Source organism: Poromitra crassiceps, assembly GCF_964638095.1.
Source record: "Poromitra crassiceps genome assembly, chromosome: 7".
In the NCBI taxonomy this organism is placed as follows: Eukaryota; Metazoa; Chordata; class Actinopteri; order Beryciformes; family Melamphaidae; genus Poromitra; species Poromitra crassiceps.
In genome coordinates this window covers 43,741,682-43,762,803 of record NC_139628.1, presented here as the reverse complement: position 1 = coordinate 43,762,803, position 21,122 = coordinate 43,741,682, and the positions used below count along the sequence as shown (strand labels likewise).

The following is a 21,122-nucleotide window of genomic DNA, read 5'->3' as shown; positions in this document are numbered from 1 at the left end:
AGGCCATCTATGTTAAAGTGGAACGACCTTCACTAAATAGAGGAGGGGTTTGAGACATCACTTGTTGTCCTTAAAAACTGTTCCTCAACACAGTTTATGGATAAACCAACATGCTCTCCACCTCACAAGTGGGGGGAGGGGCACGACTGTAAGTGCCCGTTCACACCATACGCCGATCCCATCCCACACTGAAGCCACGCTGAAGCCACGCAGTTTCATTTCGGCGTCCTTGGTAACAGGCGAGTCCGTTCACACCAGCTGCACACCAGGCCGAAGCCACACTAAAGCTACGCTGAACCGAGTTTCAGCTTCTGTTCTATTTTCCAAGCGTGCAGCGCGCAGCAGCCGACGTGCCAGGCATGGAAGAGCAGCTCCAAGCCAGGCGCTGAGGAAAAGAGAGTGCTTCTTGTGTGACCGGTTTAGCGTGAGCTCAGCTTCAGCATGGCTTTGGCGTATGGTGTGCATATGGCTTGTCATGTGACTTTTCTTGCGTGGATTTATTTGCCAGAGTTACTTCCTGCTGCATTTACAACTGATGATAGTGTTTGGATGAACACCGAAAGTCTTGTTTTCTACCGTTTTTTTAGTCCAGTGTTTTTAAAAATAAATTATTTTTAAAAATCACTGATGATGTTACAGACAGTGATGAAGTCATAAATTGCCAATTACGTCATACCGTTCATGTCATACCGTTTACGTCATACCTGTCAGACAGCTTGGCCTACTATAATGATGTCACATATCACCGATGATGTCATAAATCAGTGATTAAGTCACAGACAGTGATGCGGTCATAAATCACCAGTGATGTCATACAGTGTTAGACGGCTTGGCCTGGTGACATTTCTGACACTGATGATGTCAGACATTGTGACAGTGATGTCATAGTTCCTTCCCTGCAGAGGCTATAAGTAGGTCACAGTTATCATCATCATCAGAAATGAGGGAAATTGTGCATCTGCAGGCAGGCCAGTGTGGCAACAAGATTGGAGCCAAGTTTTGGGAGGTGATAAGTGATGAACATGGCATCGATCCCACTGGGACATACCATGGTGACAGCGACCTGCAGTTAGAGAGGATCAATGTGTATTACAACGAGGCAACAGGTGGCAAGTATGTTCCCCGTGCGGTGCTGGTGGACTTGGAGCCGGGCACCATGGACGCTGTGAGGTCTGGTCCCTTTGGCCAGATCTTCAGACCCGACAACTTTGTCTTTGGTCAGAGTGGAGCAGGCAACAACTGGGCTAAGGGGCACTACACCGAGGGAGCCGAGCTAATAGACTCCGTCTTGGATGTGGTGAGGAAGGAGTCGGAGAGCTGCGACTGCCTGCAGGGGTTCCAGCTCACCCACTCCCTGGGAGGAGGCACCGGCTCTGGCATGGGCACCCTGCTTATCGGCAAGATCCGAGAGGAGTATCCAGACCGTATCATGAACACGTTCAGTGTGGTGCCTTCACCTAAGGTGTCGGACACAGTAGTGGAGCCCTACAATGCCACGCTGTCCGTCCACCAGCTGGTGGAGAACACAGACGAGACCTACTGCATTGATAATGAAGCCCTGTATGACATCTGCTTCCGCACGCTCAAACTCACCACGCCCACCTATGGGGACCTGAACCACTTGGTGTCAGGCACCATGAGCGGGGTGACCACCTGCCTGCGCTTCCCCGGCCAGCTCAACGCGGATCTGAGGAAGCTGGCAGTCAACATGGTGCCCTTCCCCAGGCTGCACTTTTTCATGCCAGGCTTCGCCCCCCTGACAAGCCGGGGCAGCCAACAGTACAGAGCGCTTACGGTTCCGGAACTCACGCAGCAGATGTTCGATGCCAAGAACATGATGGCAGCGTGTGACCCGCGCCACGGCCGCTACCTCACCGTCGCTGCCATCTTCCGCGGCCGCATGTCCATGAAGGAGGTGGACGAGCAGATGCTGAACATTCAGAACAAGAACAGTAGCTACTTTGTGGAGTGGATCCCCAACAACGTCAAAACGGCCGTCTGCGACATCCCGCCACGTGGCCTCAAGATGTCAGCCACCTTCATCGGCAACAGCACGGCCATCCAGGAGCTGTTCAAGCGCGTCTCCGAGCAGTTCACTGCCATGTTCCGCCGCAAGGCCTTCCTCCACTGGTACACCGGTGAGGGCATGGACGAGATGGAGTTCACCGAGGCCGAGAGCAACATGAACGACCTTGTGTCAGAGTACCAGCAGTACCAAGACGCCACCGCAGAGGAGGAGGAAGGGGATGAGGAAGGGGATGACGAAGCCTAGTAACTTGCTATATCCATAGCAAACGATTCCAGGTTCCAGGGAAGTCATGCCATTTTAGACTGTGTCTTGTGACAATGTAAGTCTATGGCCCTGTGTGAACTCTTAACTACTCTCACTTCATACTTGCACTCTGGTGTGGAGCGACGATAATTCTACTCGCGGCAGTAGTAGTAGAAATAGCAGTACTGCTAGGAATAGTAGTAATACTACTACTTTTTAGTAGAGCTGACAACACAAAGGCCACATCTGATGTGCTGCCAACCAGCATGACTGTATGCTAATGCTGTAGCATCTGAAGTGGTGCACCATCTTCTTAAAGAGCTGCAGGCTGCTTCCAGGTTTGAGACAAAGACCGGAACAGGCAATCTCTCATTTAAAAAACCTGTTTTAAGGTCAGTGAGGAAAAAACAAGTTATTTTTTGCACAGTCTCAGGAAATGGCTCTAACTGGCCACCAAAGACCGAAGTAGATTTTCCAACTTTGGCAAATATTACATACATCACAGGGTGGAGAGACTAAATAGCAAGTTTCACATGTCACACAAGGGCTTTGGAAATGCCATTGTGATTGGCAGTGGCATTCTCAATGCCAGCGACTCACAAAAGACCACAGACGCCAACAATGTCTTCCCGGCCCAGTGATCAGTCTTACGATGAGAACATGGAGGCTAGCCGTGACTGTATTGAGAGTCTGGCGATTCAGATATTCCAGCCAGAGGATGAAGCGGCGGTCTGCACAAGGCTCAACAGATTTTCACAGGAGTTCACCCATGACATCTCTTGTGCCTTGTTAGATGGAAAGATGGAAAAAGTTAAAAAATACGCACATCCCAGCCAAATCCGGCAGGTGCAGAGCTGGAAGAAGACACTGGAAAAAGAAATACAATAGAAGAAGACACTGGAAAAAGAAATACAATAGAAGAAGACACTGGAAAAAGAAATACAATAGAAGAAGACACTGGAAAAAGAAAAAACATTTGATGGAAATACCTACTACCAAATTCACCCAAAAGCTATTGGGAAGAGTCTGACAGTATCATTAAGACCTTCAAGAAAGGGGAAGCCACTGAGCAACGCGTTTCCTCTGAATTCCTTCATGCGATGGCAGGATTCAGTCAAGCGTTTCCTGCAGCAGTGGAACGTCTGGCTCACCCAGGAGCCAAAACAACTTAAATCACGAGATATTCATTTAGTGAACAATATGCGCACATGATATGAAATGTAGTCTTTGGCGATTAGATTCCATCATGATCTCATCATGACAATGAAGGGGGTAGTGAAGCCGAGTGTAGAGTAGAATATACCCCTATGGAGTCTAGACACTGCGGTGGTGTTGGTGATGAAGAGTATTCTGAGATCTGGGAGGATGAGAAGAGAAGTGGGCTTCTGGAGATCTCGGACCTGGGCGTCAAAGTGATGGACGGGATGGATGGGGTGGAGGAGGATCGCAGCAATCACATTGAAATAAGAGCAGACACACAAGAGAGGAGAACAGCTTTTAAAGTTGCCAGCTAGGGTGTGATTGGCTGAATACTGTAGGATGATGTGGATAGATCTGATTGGTTTAGCTAAAAGGGCTATGCCCGTAATCAGCTGATGTGGCAGGGGAGCTGGGAAAAGAGAGGGAGAGCAATGATGAATATGTGAATGAAAGCAAGGAGTCTTCCTGTCTGAACTTAAGCTAAGCTTCATTTCAATCAGGAGAGACTCATTCTTTAGTGAACAGTTTGTTAGCTGTGGCCAGCAGCTCGTTAAGTCACTCGGTTGGTTGGTCCAGTTTTGTGGTGTTAAGTGAATCCGTTCGGAACTTGGGTGCCTTTTTGTGATTGACCACGCCCATTACCACGCCCCCTTTTGGCCAGTGGGCATGGAAAGTTAATCAATTCTTCCTTGGCCCATGACCAGCCTTTCTATGAAGCTTTGTAGATGAATGTATGTATAGATTAATCCGTTTGGGAAGTTAACCAATTTTTTTTGGTTGGCCACGCACATTACCACACCCACTTTTGCCCAGTGGGCCAAAAGGGGGTGTGGTGTGGGGGGCGCAGTTTCTCCAAATAGAAAAACTACATCATGGGGCTTTAAAATAAGACAAACAACTTACTAGGTGTGCAGTTTGTGAAAAGCGTTACCTTCACACTCATGACATCACAATTGGGCTCCAGTGACATTACTGATGACATCACAGTTGGGTGTTAATGTAAAATATCACACCCTCCCAACATTACGACACCATCATTGATATATGACATCACTATAGTAGTGATGTGGCCACCAGGCCGAGCCATCTGAACTATTATGTCATCATCGATGATTTATGACCTAATAATCACTGTCTGTGACATTGATGACCTCACAGTTGCTCGGGTGTGAATGTAGAATATCACTCCCACAACATTATGACATCATTGGTGATATATGACATCACTATACTAGTGACGTGGCCACCAGGCCGAGCCATCTAGAACTGTATGTCATCATCAATGATTTATGACCTAATAATCACTGTCTGTGACATTGATGACATCACAGTAGCTCCAGTGAATGTAGAATATCACTCCCACAACATTATGACATCATTGGTGATATATGACATCACTATACTAGTGACGTGGCCACCAGGCCGAGCCATCATCGATGATTTATGACCTCATCACTGTCTGTGACATCATCTGTGATATACAGTATGACATCACTATACTAGTGACCTCCAGGCCGAGCCATCTAGAACTGTATGACATCATTGGTGACCTGGCCACTTTCTTTCGTGGGGACAGACATACAGATAGACATACAGTACATACGGACAGACCCTCTTATAGACAGCTCCGCCCCCTAGTGGCCACACCGTAAAAACACCACATTAGCTACTTTCACGGTGTGGTCAGTCACTAGGGTCAGAGGAATTTTTTGTCCTTTTAGCTAAGCGAATAAATATTTTAGCTTCCAAACATAAGAATCTGAAAGACATTTGTATGCATTAACATAGTTTTCATCCATGCTTGATGAAATGACTGCATGTAAAGAGCAAAATGACTTTTTTGCATGTGCAGTTGCATTGTTGCTTTGGACAACAGCATCCAAGTGGCATATTGTTGAAGTTAAACTGAAAAATTACTTTCTCACCTTGTTTCTCCATAACACATATTAAACAGTAAATTCCCCCAAAGGTAGAACATTTTTATTTTCTTGTATTTTTAGTTTTTTTTTACTTCATCGTGTAATTCCAACCAGTAACAGATTTGTGGAAACATGGTGCAGCGGTGCATTTGTTTCAAAATAGATAGGCTACCTAAAAATGCATTTGTATACTGTATCTGACAATCGTTCGAAATATGCTGTATTTTCTGTTAAGTTTTGTGAATATATTTTAAACTGCATCTATTTAGCAGCATGGACAGCCAGGAGGTGGGAGTCCTGCTGGGGGATTGCCTCAAGCCAGCAACAGCAACAGCAGCCCCCCCAGCCCCACTGGCCAGTGAAGCAGCCAGCCTGTGCTACTGCAGGTCCTGAGGTCAGACACTCTAGATGGCGCTGTTTGATAAGTTTTCATATGGAATATAGCTGGGGAAGCTCAGACTGAGATTTGAGTGAGGATCAGAGATGTTGCTGAGGGAATGATGCTCACATAAGCTCTGCACACACATGGTCTGTATTGAGAATAAGCCGGGAGAATCTTTGATGGTACAAGCTGGGGCAGTGTTAATCAAACCTGGAATGCAGACTGGAAAAGGCGAGATCAAACCACCGACCTCATTTATCCACCGCAATTAGTGGACAACCCGCTCTACCTCCTGAGCTACAACTGCCCTGTGTATATACATACACTCAATATGACAAGACACAGTCAGCCTGCCCACCCAGTGACCACATTGATGACTAGGAGAATGACTAGGACTTATCAAGTTTGAATACATTCCACCTGTTCTACTTCCCTGTAGACTTGCTTTGTGCAGAGCTGGTCTCTCTCCTGCAGGAGGAGGCCACGGAGATGAAGTGGCCCTTTGTGCCAGAGAAATGGCACAATGGTCAGCGCCAACGACAAGACCAACCTCGCCGACCTCATCAGCCAGCATCTACCTCAGCTACTGGTAATCATCACACAGCAAACATCTGGAATTGCAATAGGAAATCATCGATTTCAGGTTTTAGTTGGGCTTGTGTTTTCTCTGTGCTGCTAGCCACCAAAGCATCTGTCAGGTTACCGTTGAAGTCTTTAGAGCGGCAGTTAGCAGTATGTTCGCTTGCAGAAGTAGAAAGTTGATATTCAAGTGCATTATTTTGAACAGGCCGACCAACTGGGGGTGTTGTTGTTGACTGAGGAAAGCAAGAAGTATACAGTAGCACTGACAAATGCATGTGTGTAGTCAGGTGAGCCAGATAGCATCTTCTGATCTCTATCCAAAAGAGAAGTACCGGTACATTAATGTCAGTAATATGATGTGGTTCGCTAAAAGCAAGTTTCGGTGTTTCTTTTCCCTTTGCTGAAGAACACATCAGCTATAGTTAATCAGTGCAGACCAATTTTACTAAAAAAAAAAAAATCTTATTATGTAAAAGCACCCTTACATAACCCTAAACCCCCTTAAAACCCTAAAACCCCATGGAACCAGAGTTTCTAGGCTCCTGTGGGACCAAAGAAAACCTGGAAGTGGACACAGATGTGGAGTCCCAGCAGCACAGTGTTTATAAGGAAGTGACTGGGCTCTCTCTCAGCACAGTGCATTAGTTCAAGCCTGTGCAGCAGCAAGTGTGTGTGCCATCGGAACAGCATGAGAGGCTTGATCGTCCTGTTTGTGAGCCTGACCGCGGCCTGCCTGGCTCAGAGACCTCGACCATGCAGTAAGTACAAGCCCTCTGGGACATGCTTGTGAATTAGGGCTACAAAAAATAAACTTGACTTGACTAGATGTTAAAGGAAGAACTTGATGTATTTTTCCTCTGTTGGATGCCTCTGTAGCCAGCCTGTAGCTCTGATTGCTCTCGCTTAGCACTAGATAGCTATAAAGGATGTTATGAACTCATGAATGTGGTGTTCTGTTTATATGGTAGCATTTATGGGGACTACAGGATGGTTAAATTGCCAGTTTAGCACACTTGTAATGTAAATCCTCCATTTAGACTCAAACAATTCTTTATTTTTTATAGAATCCCCACCTCTTCTGACAGGAGCCCTTGCTGTGGTAAGTCTTTAATGCTCCAAACAGGTAATTAGGCAACTGTGTAAATCCAAATCCCTGAAAATACATCTTTAATTGAACCCTAAATACGGATGTTATTTCAAATCTAAGTGTGGAAGTCAGTTGAGCGTTCTTGGGTGTTATTTAACATCTAAGTCTTAGTTGTTTGAGCTTCTTGGATGTTTAAAGTCATCGTCTGGAAGACATTTGACCACATCCAATGTAATGCTCATTGCAATGCTTTAAGATAGGTACATCTCTCATGATGGATGAATTTCGGTCCATTTCATTGCCTGTTTCGTAGTTCACCCAAAGCGAGAAGATGACAGCCTTCGTCAAGTACACCTACGACGCGCTGCGAAAGCGCATCCGCCTCCAAGAGACCGGATCTTACGAGAATAAGACATTCGATATTGATGTACTCGTACTCTTCCGAGAGGTAAGGACACCAGTGCTGACCGTCATAGATCAATGAAATACGCCCCCAAGTTAGGAAAGGTACAACAAAATGTCTGTCTTCCTATAGCGTGTTTTGTACAAGATCAACCAGGGGAACCGCTCATGCAGCAAGAAGCGTGTGAGAGCAGAATTCCATCCGTTGGAGGTCCCAAAGGACGCCTCTCTGATGGGCCAGTCCGTCCTGGGCAGCTCCTCTGGACCGGGACAGGGAATCCTGGTCAACACCTGGCAGGGGGAGCTGGATACCAGGAGGAGGGGGAAGGGTAAGAGGAAACTAGAGCCAAAGCAACTGTCGAAATTGAAATCTCTCATAACGGGGGCTTCCCGTGATAGACGATTTGCACAGTCACGGGTTGTTTGTGATACTTGTGTCTTCCTCTTTTCGGCTCTCGTGAAACTTGTTTTGCTGGTTGTGCTACCTCCTCCTATGTGACCCACTTCTGCTTCTGCAGCCAAATACATGAGCACGGTCACGGAGTTTGGATGCATCCCCATCAGCACCCTGTTCCACACTGACAGAACTGGATGGATATTGACCAGGTGAGCATATTCACATGACCCTCATATAAATGGGAAGTAAGCTATGGGCACAGCACTGGAGTCAGAAGATGGCAAAGTCAGGACACTCACTCACTCAGCTAGCTAGCTATAGGAAGGTGGTAGAGAGCCAGGTTCCCGTAGGGGGAGTGGCTAGGGAGATGTGGGTGGTGGGAGTGGGCGTGGTGCCGTAAAGGTGAATGGCCACACCACTAGGGACTTAGTAGGGACTAAGGCAATTGAAGAATACATTTAAACATCAAACAATTTGCATTCTATGGAAACATGGAACATAGTATTGTCTTTTTACCATGTGCGCAGCCTGCGCAGCGCGTGGTCAAGAGAAGGCGTTTTGGTGTGTGAGTCAGGCATTCATCCACCAGTCAGGAATGGATAACGGTGTTGATGTCATCAGTGATGATGTCATCAGTGCCAAACTTTTTTTTTTTTTGCCAAACTTGGGCTGTTGAAACGTGATGATGCCATCAGTGATGTCATCATTGCCAAACTTGGGGTGTTGTAGTTTCCTTGAGTGGGGAGGCGGAAGAGGACAAGTGGCGCATCTGACACAGGTCGAGTGAGAACCAGGTGAGGTGTGAGAAACACCTGCAAAATAGAGAATCTAGAAAGAAGCTCTTGCTTGCTCTTTTATTCTGAGGGACTGACACCAAAACCTGATGTTTACCGTTGATGTTTTGAGTGGAGAATTCATAGCAGGCATGTATGTACCTTGAGTTCAGACTCTGGTGATCTACTTTTCTCACATTGGAAATTCCCCACCAGTGTTGGCTGGGCAAGTTACTTTCAAAATGTAATATACTGTAAGTTACTTTCATTTGAAAGTAATAAGTTACTTTACAATATTAGTCTGTGTAGTAGAGTATACTCATTACTTATTACACTACTTTTGCATTACTTCATCAAAACAACCACAGAATGACACCGCAGTCCCAAACCATCCCGAAAAAGAATTTCAACCATCCTTAAGTCAGTGTAAACCGTCCAAAATTCGAAATGTTATCCTGTCCCTTTGTTATTGTCATCTATAGTGACTATTTGCATAAAAACACACAAATTCATTAGGAAATGATTCTATCTATTTAAATAATGTGCTTTGATTAAAAAAAAAAAACTCTTGGCATTAGTTGTTTTAATTATAAGTGTTATTATAGTGTAGGAAGTTAGTCTTTTTCTGTGAAGTTTGTCACCAAATAGCTACATTTGTACAAGATTACCTTTGAAGACATCACGATAACATAATTTAACTTCGCCCAATACTCATTTTTACTGAGTAGCTAGATGGATGCATCATGAAGCAACCTAATGAGCTGACCGCAGCTCAGTTTCAAGTTGTAACTTGAGTTACTTGACATAAGTATGGTATATTATTGAAATCCTAAATAAATGATTACTGTGTTACTGCCAAAAGTAATATATTATTTTTGTAATGCGTTACCCCCAACACTGTTGTTCCCCACACACATCTCTTACCTTCCCGATAAGAATTGGCATCCTCTGGTCATTGTCAGGGTAGTTCCTCGTGCCTTATTTCTTCTCACTGTCTGGTCTTTCCACCTCCAGTTTCTTCAACAACGTCCTGGGGATGGAGGACCCTCAACAGTTGATCCCTCCTCCGTACTGTGAGGACGCCCAGCTGGAGGAAGAGGATGGAGAGGAACCGGCTGACTTCTACAGCTTGTTTTACTGAAAGCTTTCAGGAGCACTCAAAGCTCCTTTGGCCTCCAGCTTTGTGTCGATCAAATTTTTTAACCAGCCAGAATCTAACAATCGCTGTACATTTAAAATGTAAAGCAAAATTTTTGTTTTGAAAATGTGTGAGTTGTTTATAAATAAACAACTCTCACACATACACACACCCAAGAGGTTGCCACTTATTAATAATAGTGTCACTGCATTCAACTGAAAAACACTTTCACGTTAGCATTAAAAAAATGCTTTACATTTTAAATGTATGTGTGTGTGTGAGTGAGACCACTACTATGGTTAAAACGTCATTGCATACTGCATAATCAACTACATTTAACTGAGTTTCACTATTTAATAGTCTGTGGTATAATGCAGCATTGCTTCAGAGTTTCAATTAGTGAATGAATGAATTGTATACAGTATTTTAATGTCAAGAAAAGAAAATCTATTTTTGCACACCTAATGGTCTTTAGATGACTTATGATGAATATAATAATTTCTTTAATTTCTACTATGATTCATATTTGCAAACAGTCATGAAGTGAATATAAAATTCTCCATGTTTTATTGCCTTAAAGGAACAGCTCCCCCAAAAATGAAAATTGTGTCATGCCAGTTGAAACACAGATTCAGTTTGTCCATATAACACACAGGGAGGTTGCCAGCACAACTCGAGAGAAAACCACTTTCCATTGACTTCTGTTGTGCTATATTGAAGTCATTGGTGAGGTGACTGCTTTTCTGAACTGTAACATTGATCCATAGATACTTCAGTGAATGGCTGATGACAATACCCTCCTCTCATATCTAATGCTGATGGCGTTATGTATGCATGGTTGTGTCTTCTGTGTGAGAGAGTACTTGCATTTGGGCTGAAAACAATCCATGTATTGTCCTCAATTCATTAATTTGGTTATGTGTGTGCATTTTTGTACTGTGTGTGGATGACACTGGATATGATGTAAAGGGAAATTAACTAAGAGTGAACTGCCTCACTGATAGTTTGGCTCCTATATTACGGCATACTGGCCACTAGATGGCAGTGGATAACAGAGCAAGACAAAAATATGTGCACTTAATCCCAAGATTTACAGGCAATGGGTGTATATAATGTCACCTAGAGTTAACAAGCATAAAATATATCAGCTGCAGTAAACTGTGAACCTGTGCATGCCCAATTAATGTCCAACTGCTTGGCCTTTCAATAAAACATTGGAAAACAACTGCCTGGCCTTACTGCCAAAGGGCCTTAGATAGTTGTAAGCCTACTTGACACTCTAGGAGGGCGTACACTGGATTTGTCATGGATTCCATATGAATAAAACTGATGTGATAATTTAGAGACAGCATAGTAACTATCTTATGACAGGGCGAGGAGTCACTTGGTAGCAGTAGTAACACACTCCCCGCAGCTCCCCGACGTCCTGCACCCCTACGTCCGCTGCCAGCACCCCCGGCTCCCGCCCCTCGGTCTCCAGCCACAGCAGCCTGGCATCAGGGTCTTCGTCAGAGAACTGAAGCAGAGACCCAGAGCTCCGCAACACCTTCAGGCACTGCCTCAGCACCTGGCCGGCCTTCCCTCGCCCTTCCTTAGACCGCAGCAAGGCATCTGTGGTGCCCTTGTCCACTATAAGGTCCAAACTCTCCGACCCATAGCGGCCGTGGAGCTGTGTGCAGTCCAGCTCAAGAAACTCAAGCTGGGACAAAGCGTGTTGAGGTTCGATGGCTTTGGCGTGGACGTGGTCCTGCATCAGACGCACAGCTACGGGGGAGATGTCTGCGCACGTGACCCGCACGGGGAAAGGAGAGTGTTTGTAGATGCAGGGTCCCAAACCAGAGGTGCCACAGCCCATATCCAGGACTTGAAGGGGAGAATCTGGGTGGAACTCGGCACACAGGAAGGGCATGATGAAGTCTCGCACCGAGTCGAAGCCAAAGAACCACTCAAAGTTCTTGAAGTTAGGCGTCCTGCTGCTGTTTTCAGTGTAGAATCGGTCCCAGGTTGCTTTCTTATCCATGTTTTCGATCAGTTCAGCTGAGCACAAAAACAAAAGACTGATATGTAATATGCCTTAGCATTAACATACAACATACCCACACGACTAGCCTCAATACGCACATTATTCCTTCCTGTGCATTCTCTTGTATGATGAGGACCAGTCAGTGTTTACTCTACATTCATTCAGGGGTGGTGGGTGGACCACCACAGTAATTACATTACCACCACAGATAAATTGGGAAATTTAACATTATATGATTGGGGTGGGGGGGAGTGACCAACAGTCATGAACATGGCACAAAATACCAAAATTACCTCCTGCTACCACTGCTACAGAACAATTAGAGGAAACCCAGCAACTCAATGTGGCATTTCTTATTATCAGCAAAATTACATAGCCTAACTCATGAAATATGATTCAAGGTCATGTTCAGAATCCATATGCCACTGTTCAATTCAGCAACAAGCAGCAAAATAGGCCCTTTGGCCTTTTCACAGCAACCGTTTTGAGGTGGGTAAAGCATAACCAATAACATTAAAATGAGGGACCTGGCACTGGAACACCTAAATGGAATGGAACCATTAATGGTTGGTTACACCTGCAATTACCACTTCAAAACGGTTGCTGTGTTGAAAGCATTCATTGACATATATATAGAAAGGGTCTTTTGAAATCAATTCACGATGCTCTTGTGGGAATGGGGAGATTTTACTAAAATAATATCAAAATATATAAAGTGCTGCTTATAAGAATCCCGTCCCATACCATTGCAATTGCTCAAAAAAGGTAATGAATAAATTTGCGAGCTATGTACCTTTGCCTATAATTATTAGTATTAGACAGTCTTAATATTATTAATCATCAATTGTTCAGTTTTGAATGGAGTTTGGTGGGACTTTCTCCCCCGTTACAATAATCGATGTTACCATATTGCACACAGCAGACAAACACAGCACTTCATGTCACAGATAGGAGGAACTTCTTCAATGAGTCCAGTCCAAGGAGGCTGCAGCTGCTAGCATGTTAGCATTACATTGCCATGTGTTAGCTGGCACCGGTGATACTTGAGAAAAAGCTAAATAACATTTCAGTAGGTACAAAAGCGTTAACTCTCCCAGGTTCAAACCTACTTGTAAGAGAGGAATGGTGCCGTGCATATACCGTTGTTATGAATAACTTCGCAACCCTTCTGCCTAACATGTTTGAGGACAGAGACATTCTTCCGGCCTCAATGACCTTTTTTGCCAGCGATTAGACTTCCGGTGGACGTTTTTCAAAATAAAATAACGATTCTAAACAAGTCTAGAGCACATTAAAACAATAAACTAAGTATTTAAATGAAGCTATAGAATATACATTATGTTTCTGTATGGCAATAACTGCTTTATTAACATTGGGAACGTTATTCTCAGTATCTAAATGGATAAATGCTGTTCATTGGAGTGCATAGCCTATAAAGATTGGACACTGTACAGGAATACCAGCAAAGTGGCAGCTTACCAAATATCCATGCACTCAGGAGGACCTCCCCTTTCATATCCCACTACCACATCCACCCAAACTGCACTCTGACATTTTTCAGACCCAAAGAATATAATCACAAAGACGGAGACAGCTGAGTTAGAGAACAGACTTGCAGACCTAAATCCAACTGAAATACAATCGGGTTTGGTTGAAATGGAGGATGAACTTGAAGAAAATTATAAAAAATAACCTTTATGTTCTTGTACTTTTTTCTTTTTTGCATGGGAGAGACAATACCCCACGCACGCACACACACACACACAAAGGGAAAAAAGTAACTAAGTAACTTTTACCCAGTACATTTTTATTTTTTATTTTTTTTACCTTTACTCAGTTGGTAGATTGTAATTTTACTTAAGATTTCATCAAAGTAACAGTACTTCTACTTGAGTGGACTTTTTTGTACTCTTTCCACCCCTGCCTGAGAGTCCAGTAACTGCAGCTGGTCAGCCTTTGTAGAAAACACGACATGAGAAATAAGATGTAAATCCCTTTAATAAAACTTAATGAAACGCAGTGTAACAAAGGAAAATAATCCAACAAAAAGCAAGTAGATAACATTTACAACCACAAAAGAAAAAAAAAACTGTACAACTCTAAATGCCTGGAGTCACTTCTATTTTTCCAAAGATTTTAATGAACCATTTTGTGATGATTAGGGGAAAAACTTGGGAGTGGGGGAGGAGGTACGTATCATGAGTTAAACTTTTCCCCCTCAAATACAAGAGTGTCATCTTCGTCCACCGATGTATGCGTCGTCAACGTGGCTGCTGGAGGGTTTTTTCTTTTTCTTTTAGCGGCTGCTGTCGCCTACACTGAGGGAGGAGGAGGCTGTTATTTGTACAAGATGTCGTAGTGGCCGGGTCTGTAGAGGAGGAAGACGCGCGGCTCGCTGCCTTCGGGGAAGACGTGGTGATTGACTGTCCCCCCCTCTCCTCTGTCCATGTACTCCACCAGGATGGACACGTTCAGGGCCTGGGCTAAGGCGATGATGTGAATGTGGTCACTTTCTTTCGACATGGGCTCGACCTCCTTGAGAAAGGGACAAGCAGACGACAGGGATAAACAAGGTTATTACATGGTGCTTTCAGAGGCTGTACCGGGCTCTGACAAGATTAAACCTATGACCCAAATAGTCATACATTATGTCATTGTGTTACTTTAGGATATAATTACATTATAGTGGAAATCAATGATTTCCCTTTTTGCTGGGGACCCCCTGGAATCCCTGTTACCGTAAAACACTTTTGTTTAGAATTCTAATGGCTCTGGCCATGCAGGTGAGTGTCTAATCTATCTGTCCTGTTTCTGCTTGCATTGTGCTTTCTCCCTTCTTTTACAATCTCAGATTCCCACCATTTTGCTCTCACATCCCCTCAAGGACCCCTGAGGGTCCCCGGACCTCACTTTCAAAACCACTGCTCTACACCAGAGGTTCTCAAATGTTTTTCAGCCAAGGACCCCCTTACAAGATAGAAAATATACCGGGGAGCCCCTCATTCTGATTTGTGATTTTGGGCTAAGCTTAATTGTTTCCACGGTAACGTGCTTGACTTTTAATTTGATAGGTTTGTTATTAGAATGTAATCCATGAACCATTTTAGATTTAAAGCATAAACTATTTTCGTTGAACTATGAAGATTTTGCAAAAATATATATATATATATATTTTTTTCATTACATTACATTTACATTACGTCATTTAGCAGACGCTTTTGTTTTGTCCAAAGCGACTTACAATATCACAATTTGTCAACAGTACAGAAAACCACTATGCAACACAATCAATGACAGCCAAGATATTTTGATAGACTAGCACCATGTAGGAAGTAGTTTGAGAAGGAATAAGTAACATGTAGCATTTTTTTTTTATAAAAAAAAAAAAATTACCTGAAAACTTTTCGCGGACCCCCTGGCAAGACCCCTGGGGGTCCGCGGACCCCCATTTGAGAACCACTGCTCTACACTACCCAGACGCCCCAGTACTTTCCCATCTGTACATAAAAGTTGAAGCGAAGCACTCACCTGCTGACAGAACTCCTTGACGGAGCGGCCTCCCTCTATGAAGTGCTGGAAGAAGGCGTGCTCCCGCTGCAGGTAGCCTGAGGTGAGCAGCCTCAGGTACACCACCACGTAGTCCGACACGTTCTGGTCGTTGAAGGAGTTCAGCAGCTCCTGGAGGCCGGGCTGCTTCTCACACAGCTCGATCAGGTCCATGAACTGGGAGGAGATGGGTGGAGCAGTTGGGGGGCCATTATCGGTTTGGTGTGTCTGAGTTCAGCTTAGCTTGCCAAACTGCTTCTTTTGCCCTTGGCTGTTAACACATTTGCATACAGCATGCATCGAGCCAGACAGAGCAAATTCTGATAACATTATTCAAACTACTGTATATCAAACGGGCACGAAATCTATTATACAGCAAGATTGTATAATAATATTATAGTTTTCATTTGGCAATTACATTATTATCCATCATTCATAATGTTTCTGGAAACGATACAAGAAACGCAATCCATCATGCACCATGTTTTTATTTCAAGAAACAAAATAATGACTTCTGATTATTTGCTCCACTAGCAAAGAGAAAGAAAGCCAAGAACGTGTCACCAAGTCGTTTATTTTTTCTCAACTCCAATATTTCAGAGAGGACAGACCTGCGACTGTGTTTGTGATGAACAGTAAGGTCTTGACCTCACATCCTGTTTCGCTCTACGTATCAGACTGGACTTCCAGCCGCCCACAGCGATTTCAGTGGGCGGGAGTACTTGAGATGAGAGATGATGAGATGATGAGATAAACTTTATTGTCCCAGGAGGGAAATTTGTCTTCGGCAAAAGTGCTTGTACCAACATCGGTGTAACAGACACAGTAACACAGAACAGACAGGGTCACAGTCACAGCAATGCACTAAAACACAGGAAGAGTGCCAGCTAAGGCACAAGATTGCACAGCCCTATTGCACGGTATGTTTAAACAATCCAATCCCTTAGTAAGGGAAGAATAAAATAAGCAATAAAACCATAAAAATCATAAAAATCAGCAGCGGATTAGATAAAAGAATAAAAGAGTAAAAGAATAAACCATTAAAAATAGGATTAAGAGGTAAGAGAAATAAGACCAAAGAGCAGTAAAAAAAAAAAAAAAACGTAGGGCTTTAAATACCGCTCCTACTTGGTGTACCTACTTAACCTCACTGGAGTGCTACACCTGGGGGAAGAGCAGGCTGTTTGTTCAACAGTGCAATTGAGGTGGGGAGAAAGGAGAGCTTATAGCGGTTGCTCCCGTGTCTGCTAGCTCTGAATCTTCTCCCAGATGGTAGCAACTCATATTCCGAAAATAAAATGTGAGAAGGGTCAGTCAAGACTTTATGAGCCAGGCTGATCACCTTTTTCTCAAAGATGGACTGGAGCGTCGCCGATTCATTCTTTCCAATCACTTTCAAGGCTACTTACTCCTTCAGTCAATCAGCGTCGCCAAATCCAGTTGGAAGAATGGCAAAAATGTCTTTTCCGCTGAGAAACTCCGCTGGTGCATACTCTTGTTCTTGTTTAGTTGTTGTTATTGAGTCTACTTTTGCAATAACTGCACTTACGGCTGTTTACTCTAACTTTAATGTTAGCGCTTGTTGCTTCGGGACGGGAGACGCCATTACCGTTATGTCATCAACTGCGATGCAGTCCCTGATTGGCCCGGTTACATTGTCATTTCAGGAAATGGCTGTTGGCGGCTGGAAGTCCAGACTGATACGTAGAGCGAAACAGGATGTGAGGTCACGTTATCGGGACGGTTTTTACTGACTAGGGAACTCACAGTATTGTGGAAGTCTTCAATGGTGAACTCAGTGAAGCCTTCATTAACCAGGTCCAGTTTGCTTTTAGCTGCCACTGCTTTGAACCTGAGGAGACATTACAGACATGATTTCAGCAAAGCCGTGAATACAGCAATCATCAAAGTGTGTCCATCTCTTAACCTCACTTGAAAACGGTGCAGCGCAAAGACAAACGGAAAAGATGCACAGCTTTTTACCACAACAAGACCACAGAACCAAAACCCACATGGGTCTGATCAGCTGCAGACAGTGGGGATCAGGGTTGTCAAGACCACATTAGTCAATCCAAGTCTAGACCACTCTTACGTCTAGATCACTGTTAAATGACTGGCTGCATTTGTATCATATACAGCAATTATTCATCATCATTACCAGCACAATATTTCCATACACTTGTGTCTTTCTTTCCGTTCTTGATTTGTGTGCAAATGAATATCCATATCCATGCCATATCACTCACAATATGGCAAAATGTAAGACGATATCTAGTCTCATATCACAATATCAATAATATAATATCAATATATATTGCCCAGCCCGAACAGGAATGATCATGTGATCAAATGACATTCACCTCTGAAGTTCTTTGCTGTCGTCTAGCAGGGACTCGAGATGTGAGAAGCCGAAGGCTCTGTAGAAACAGTTCCCATCTGGTCGCGTCTTACGAATGTATGAGTATTTTTTGTGTAGGTCCTGATAAAAAAAATACAAAATACAAAATACAAATACAAAATCGACAATTATAAAATACAACCACATCCAATGATATCCTTACTATCAAACACATAAAGTGTTTTGTCAGGAGAAGGTGGTGGAGACAGTGTGGAGGGATGTATGCCCTGCCTGAGGCACTGCAGTAATGTGAGCACACTCGCTCGCGGTGTGGTTGTTGCACTGACCTTGATCTTGAGCTGATAGATTGTGTCTTCCTGAGCGTACTCCCTCTGCAGCACCGACAGCTCCTGTCTGGCCGACACTAACGGGTTACTGGTGGCGATCTAGACATAAACACACACACACACACAAACAAACACGCGCAAATTCGCAAAATAGCTGCGACCACATGTGCGAATTTCCACAAATGCAGGATGATAGGGGAATTTAGAAATGTGTTGTTGCTCACCTCCTGCTGAATTCTGTCCTGTTGAGCGATAATGGCCTCGTCGTATGCGAGGCAGTTCACTCCTGCAAGAGAAGCGGGACAAATTAACAGTGGTGTCTCTGGGGGGTCAGAGGTCATACTTTGTCACTGATTGGGTTTGATTCTATAAAAGCATTTTTGATGTGATATGTAGGCTAGCATCTGGCTCTGGGCTTCTGTTAGCCGGCCAGCGCAGGGAGGTCTCAATCTGGGTCTTCTTTACTGAAGTTTGCAACACACAGCCTCTTGCCTGTTCATGCTACTCTCTGTAACAATAGGTAGCCAGCCGGCTTGTTTAGCTAAATTAGTTGTTGTCAAAAAATCTTGCCGTTTCTTTGCTTATCACAAGGTAAATGGTATAACAAAACCTTGCTACACCTTGTCTCAGGGTGAGATCAGTGCCTGAAGCAAGCTGATGCTTTTCCTTTGGATCTAATTTTGTACTTCAAGAGCACCTCACATTCCTGGAGCCGACCAGTGAGCACTCGGTAGCTATCTTTTGTTTGTAAAGATCTTATAAATTGTTATGGTTTTCTGGCACGTTCAGCATAATAATTCACCAAGCAGCGCTTGTTTATTTCAATATAACTGTGGGAACAAGAGGCAAATCAATTATAAAAGTTGAAACACACTAAGAGTAGCCGCTCTCTGCAGAGCCGGAGAACCCAGCTAGCAACTCATCTAGCTACCAGAGATTTAACAACCTAGTTATTCGCGACAGCGCCGCCGAGCGAATTGCATGACAAAGGACTATATAAGATAGATAACTCATTCGCTAGGTTGGTATGACTGTGGTTGGTAAATCTGTGGTAGCTAGATGAGTTGCTGGCTGGGCTCTCCGGCTCTGCAGATAGGGACTATTGAACACTAAACTGCTAGATTTGACCTTTTTCCATAGAAGAGCAGCATGTATCAAGGGGATTATATTTTCCTCAGAGTGAGTCTGACATTAACAAGCTTAAGACAGATAACCCTCAGACTCAGGCAGGCTGTTTTCTAACCAGCATCAATGTTGTATAAACGCTATGCATTTCATTGATGCTTCCATTCGATCATGAACTAGAATTCATTTTCAACAATATTTTCAATAATGAACCAAATGAGAAAAGGGACAGTACAAACAATTAACTGAATTTGGTAAATTATAATAACATCAGCAGGTGGAAGACGGGTATTATGTTGTGGATGTTGTTTTTTATTTACCACACACACCCCTTTATTATTGCTTGCTGACTGACTGACTGACTGACTGACTGACTGACTGACTGACTGACTGTGTGTGTTAGATGTTGACAGCTGAAACGTAGCAGGGCTAGCGTCAGCCAGCTAAACTTGGCTAAGCTCGACCTGATTACAAAACAAACTGATATGCTGTTGACGACCAATAAAAACGGCTTGGCAACCAGCTGCAGGGCGCCCAGTCGTTACTGCGGAGTCTCTCCTTTTAAAATCGCGTAAGCTCAGAAAGATCGTGCGCTGTCAATCAACGTTGCTCGTTCATTTAGTCGCTAAACAAACATGCGTTTTCTTCTTTGTGTAGCAGCAGCCGTTAGCTAGTTAGCCAACAAGCCCTGGCCTCTGCCCCCCTCAGCGCTGCATGTCGGCTCCCCTTCCACCGAGAGGACAGGCGGTAAACACGGCGAGCAGGCAAGCGTTGCAGGCGGGGGTGACTTGCACAGTGATGGCACAGTCGGTGTGATGTTTTGTGCTGTGACTGTTTCTCTTACCCTCAATCTCTGGCTGTGATGATTCCTGCTTCTCCTCCGCCATCTTAGCTGTAGAATTCTGTTTCCTCCTTCTGCCTGACCTCATTCGTTACGCACTTCCGGGTCGAGTCGAGGGGGGCACCCCAAATTTCATGTATATATTTATTTATTTGTTTGTTTGTTTTGTGTACATACAAAGTCCAACCCCATTTACTTCCAGAACTCGTGAGCCCCAAAAAGATCAGACACCCCAAACCTTTTGGTCAAGGAACCAAAAGGTTCAAGTTCAAGTTTGTTTGTTTATTTATATAGCCCTAGTTCACAAACAATCTAGCTATTCTACAGCCTATAACCAAGCAGGTACCCCACCTAAATGCACAGAACGAACGAACACGCACACGCACACGCACACGCACACGCACACGCACACGCACACGCACACACACACACACACACACACACACACACACACACACACACACACACACACACACACACACACACACACACACACACACACACACACACACACACACACACACACACACACACACACACACACACACACACACACACACACAGGGGATAGGGCGAGGATCCTCATTCCCCAATCTGATAATACAATAACAGTGAAATTAAATTAATTACTAATTTTGCTAGGGGCCTCTTATAACCCCATCCAGGACTCCTGCGGCCCCCAAACCCCACTTTGGGAACTGCTGATCGAACACCTACACTTACACAAGGGTGGGGGATGCGGTAGGCTAC

The 21,122-nt window shown here is 44.2% G+C and overlaps 3 protein-coding genes and 1 pseudogene across 4 annotated transcripts; 2 read left to right on the top strand and 2 right to left on the bottom strand.

Annotated features, from left to right (window-relative positions):
* The first annotated feature begins 940 nt into the window (after window positions 1–940).
* LOC310779762 (tubulin beta chain pseudogene) lies at window positions 941–2,272 on the top strand (annotated as a pseudogene). Its single transcript has one exon. The product of its transcript is annotated as a tubulin beta chain pseudogene (transcript).
* A 4,729-nt stretch (window positions 2,273–7,001) lies between these two features.
* On the top strand, window positions 7,002–11,368 carry LOC310779947 (ependymin-like). Its single transcript, XM_083640470.1, has 6 exons — window positions 7,002–7,113; window positions 7,420–7,454; window positions 7,756–7,890; window positions 7,978–8,173; window positions 8,363–8,450; window positions 10,029–11,368. Exons 1-6 carry the CDS (start codon window positions 7,044–7,046, stop codon window positions 10,153–10,155), a joined length of 651 nt encoding a protein of 216 aa, XP_083496596.1. The 5' UTR covers window positions 7,002–7,043; the 3' UTR covers window positions 10,156–11,368.
* Window positions 11,369–11,447: 79 nt separating this feature from the next.
* Window positions 11,448–13,376, bottom strand: cskmt (citrate synthase lysine methyltransferase). Its single transcript, XM_083639646.1, has 2 exons — window positions 13,285–13,376; window positions 11,448–12,189 (listed from the first exon to the last, which is right to left on the bottom strand). The coding sequence occupies exons 1-2, from the start codon at window positions 13,370–13,372 to the stop codon at window positions 11,510–11,512; spliced, it is 768 nt and encodes a 255-aa protein (XP_083495772.1). The 5' UTR covers window positions 13,373–13,376; the 3' UTR covers window positions 11,448–11,509.
* A 785-nt stretch (window positions 13,377–14,161) lies between these two features.
* On the bottom strand, window positions 14,162–20,455 carry LOC310779200 (ubiquitin thioesterase OTUB1-like). Its single transcript, XM_083639706.1, has 7 exons — window positions 20,376–20,455; window positions 18,631–18,692; window positions 18,407–18,505; window positions 18,082–18,200; window positions 17,489–17,573; window positions 15,704–15,898; window positions 14,162–14,710 (listed from the first exon to the last, which is right to left on the bottom strand). The coding sequence occupies exons 1-7, from the start codon at window positions 20,416–20,418 to the stop codon at window positions 14,513–14,515; spliced, it is 801 nt and encodes a 266-aa protein (XP_083495832.1). The 5' UTR covers window positions 20,419–20,455; the 3' UTR covers window positions 14,162–14,512.
* Between the last annotated feature and the right edge of the window lie 667 nt (window positions 20,456–21,122).